General features: G+C 55.8%; 1 protein-coding gene across 2 annotated transcripts in view; it reads left to right on the top strand.

Moving 5' to 3' along the window:
• The first annotated feature begins 3,502 nt into the window (after positions 1-3,502).
• NFAM1 (NFAT activating protein with ITAM motif 1) overlaps positions 3,503-3,673 on the top strand; it is a 71,934-nt gene continuing 71,763 nt past the window's right edge. Inside the window, exon 1 of one of the 2 annotated variants that reach the window (XM_014535111.1) lies at positions 3,503-3,613. In XM_014535111.1, coding sequence (XP_014390597.1) covers positions 3,593-3,613 — 21 coding nt within the window. In that variant the 5' untranslated portion in view covers positions 3,503-3,592. The remainder of the gene's footprint in view (positions 3,614-3,673) is intronic. The other variant, XM_014535110.1, reaches the window with a different exon arrangement.

Genomic DNA, 3,673 nt, shown 5'->3' with positions numbered 1-3,673 from the left:
CTCCGGGCTCCGTCCGGGCCGTGTCGCGGGAGCGGAGAAGGCTCTGCTTGGCACGTGGGTGATGGGACCCCGGTCCCTGGGCTGTGCCCACGGCCGCCGGCCCCGCGGGGGACCTGGAGCTGCAGCTGGGGAAGCAGCCGCAGGGATCTGGGCAACCCCTGGGCCCTCATCGGCCTGCACTTAGGGCTGAGTGTGGGGTGACTTTTGTTTAACGTCCACCGGGGCTGCACCGCGTTCCCACCGCGGCCTGGGCCCAGCAGTCAGCGCCTGGCAAGAACCAGCCTTAGTATTGGTGTCGGCTGAACGGATGAAGGCATCCCAGTAAAATGAGGGCATGGAGGACTCCTCCCCCACGAGGAAGGATTATAGACAGTGAGGTTGGGCCTGAAAAGGATCTAGAGCAGTGGTCCCCAACCTTTTTTGGCCACGCCCCACCTAAGCATCTCTAAAGTCCTGATGCCCCCCTCCCTGTGACATAGAATTCTTCTTATTCAGAAAATGACTCCTATGCACGTGGTCGAAGCCTGAAAAGCCATTAACTTGATCTAAATAAGCTTCCATAGAACATGGCATCCATGAAAGAGAAAAATAAAAGAACGAAAGGACAGTTGACATACTGAGGGAGAAATCACTAAGAAATTGTTAAAAATAATAATATGGAGTGATATGAAAAAATAGCAAATAAAATTTCAAAACATAATAGAGTAGCGGCCGCCAACCTTTCGGACCTCATGGACCACCAGTGGTCTGCGGACCACCTGTTGGCAACCGCTGTAATAGAGAACTGAAATGCATAAATATGTCACAATATATTTATACACTGTATATGAGGCTCCTAGAACCATAGGAAATGCACAAAATTTGCTGTTAATAACTCATTCTCGAATTGTCCCCCTTAAAAATCAAATTGCCCCCCTGTGGGGTTTGTGCCCCACATTGGGAACCACTGATCTAGAACCCCAAGTCATGAAGGAGATGTTTGGGGTACTAAATGCTGTAATGAAGGCACTAAAGTGCACCCTTTGCGTCTCTGACAGTGGCAAGTCTAGGACAAATAAGGAAAAGTACTTCCTGTTCATTCACCAGTTTGCTAATTGAAAGGCCTGGGAGTGAATCCATGTGGTCCCTCAGGGGGTCCCAGTCCAGCAGAGCCCCTAACTGGTGAACCAGAATCCAGCAGGCTGAGGGCTGGGGAGAGAGCTATGAATTCTCCCTGTGGCTGGGGCAGGGCCAGATCCTGAACACAGGACAAGGGGCTGGGAGGTTGTGCCAGGGGAGCCAGAATGTGGGGAAGGGGCTGCGTGTGGGGCTAAGGAGTTTGGACTTTATTGTGAGGGGATGGTCTGGGGAGGCTTGGCAAGGCCATTTCTATGAGGGGTTCATGCACAATGGTGTCCATTAGTTCCAGTATTGTTTTGGGTATCACAGGCCCTGGGGTGACAGAGCAATGGGGTGACTTCCCTGAAAAGGCTCTTCTTCTGCTGCCCTGGGGACCCACTGCCACACCTTCATGGATCACATGTGTACGTGGCAGCAGGCTCCAACCTGACCTCTGGGTGGGGGCCTCTGGACCGGACCAGGAGGCAGGCCAAGGGGGGCCAGGTAGCACTTTTTTTTTTTTTTTTTTTAGCAGAGCACAGTAAATTTATTAAAGCGATAGTATGCACTGAAGAAATGAGAGCAGCCCTAGCTGGTTTAACTCAGTGGATAGAGCGTCAGCCTGCGGACTGAAAGGCCCTGGGTTCAATTTTGGTCAAGGGCATATGCCCTGGTTGCAGCTCGATGCCCAGTAGGGGGCGTGCAGGAGGCAGCTGATCAATGATTCTCTCATCACTGATGTTTCTCTCTCCCTCTCTGAAATCAATAAAAATATATATTAAAAAAAAAAAGAAGTGAGGACAAACGACCTTGGAGAATGAGATGTGCCGATGCAGTGTACATGGAAGATTTTTTTAAAAATATGTTTTTATTGATTTCAGAGAGGGAGGGAGAGAGAGAGATAGAAACATGAATGATGAGAGATAGAATCATTGATTGGCCACCTCCTGCACGCCCCCTACTGGGGATCAAGCCTGCAACCCGGGCACGTGCCCTTAACTGGAATCGAACTCGGGACCCTTCAGTCCACAGGCCATCTCTCTATCCACTGATCCAAACCGGCCAGGGCTTCTTTGCCTGGTTTTAATTGGGTTGTTAGTGTTCTGCGGTCGGGCTTGTGTTTAGGAGAGGAACTTGGAAAGAAGGCGCTGTGGTACGACCATCAAGTGGTAGGAACACATCGGATGTGCAGAGGGCAGAGGTGGACAAAACAGGCTGCCCTCACCGAGCATAGTGGGTGCCCCGTGCGCCCCCCAGAATCCTGCCGGGACTGAGGCGCCATTCCTGCAGCTGCCGGCGAGTGTCGCTGTGGCGGCCCTCAGCTGGGCTCTTGCCTGAGACTTGCCCATTCACTGAGGGCAGCCCACGGCCATGAGCTGTCCTCGCAGGGGTGCCAAGGGCTGCCCCCTTACATTGGTTCAACTCTGCAGGGCCACCCCAGCTCCCAGCTCCCAGCTCCCTGCGGAACTGGCCAAGGTTCCCAGTTCACCTCCTGCCCTTCCGGCTTCTCTTCCTCCCTCCCGATTGGTCCCTCATCGCTGCCCAGTGAGCTGTGAGCAGGTGCTTTTCAGAGACTCCTTTCCGGTTTCCCGGGGAACCCAACCCGAAACGGGAGGCTACGGTTCCAGGGGGCTGGTGGCCTAACAACTGTGGTTGCTCTGGCGGTGCCGGTAATTGCACCAGTGCGCACCCCTCCTTCCCTGCGGGCCTGCACCAGGCCCGCTAAACTACTATTTGCTAAATGAAACGCAGTAGTAACCATTGCGGCCTCAGGTGTGCAGGGCAGGTGTGAGCGACCGCGGGAGGGAGGCTAAGTTTGGCCTTGGCACCACGTCTTTACTGGGAATCTCCCCCACGCAGCCCCCCACGGCCCTGGGGACCGGATGTGAGGTGCTCCGTCCAGCTCGGCTGCATCCCTCCATCGGACGGAGCGTCCACCAGCGCTGGGCTCTGTCCTCTCATCCTTCTCGCCATCACCTTGTTGGGGCCTGGGTCCCCTCCACGGGGATCCTCGCGGCCGGCGATGCACACGTGCAGTGACTCCGCCGGCTGCGCGGTAACCATGCTCCTCGGCTGGGCTCCTGTTCTCTATTCTCTTTCTATTGTATTGAATGTATTGGGGTGACACTGGTTAGTACAATTATATAGGTTCCAGGCGCGCAGTTCTAGGACACACCGTCTGTGTGTTGTGTTGTGTGTTCACCACCCCAGAGGCGCCTGTTTCCTGTCTCAAGGAATTCCCGCAGGTGGAACGGCGGCTCCGGCCCCTCTAGAGCCTGGAAAAGTCTCCAGCCGAAGGCGCAGGCGCTCAGAGGCCCTCGGAAGGGCTCCAGGGAAGACCTCATCCAAGCCCCCAGCGCTGCCGCTGCGGACACCGGTGGGCGCTCCATTCCCATCCCGCAGCCGGGCCGGGCGGGGCTGAAACGCTGCCCACGGGCTGCGGGTCGATTCAATCCCACTCGATCCTCCCGCCCTTCGCCCTTCGGATGGATTCATGGCGTTGATTTGCTGCCAGGTGCGCAAGGGGGCGCGGGGAAGGCGGGGTGCGCGCGGGCACTGGGGCGGGGAGAAGGGG

The sequence above is a fragment of the Myotis brandtii genome, unplaced genomic scaffold (assembly GCF_000412655.1).
Source record: "Myotis brandtii unplaced genomic scaffold, ASM41265v1 scaffold138, whole genome shotgun sequence".
Taxonomy (NCBI): domain Eukaryota; kingdom Metazoa; phylum Chordata; class Mammalia; order Chiroptera; family Vespertilionidae; genus Myotis; species Myotis brandtii.
The sequence above is the reverse complement of the archived record's forward strand: the minus strand, read 5'-3'. Positions and strand labels throughout refer to the sequence as shown.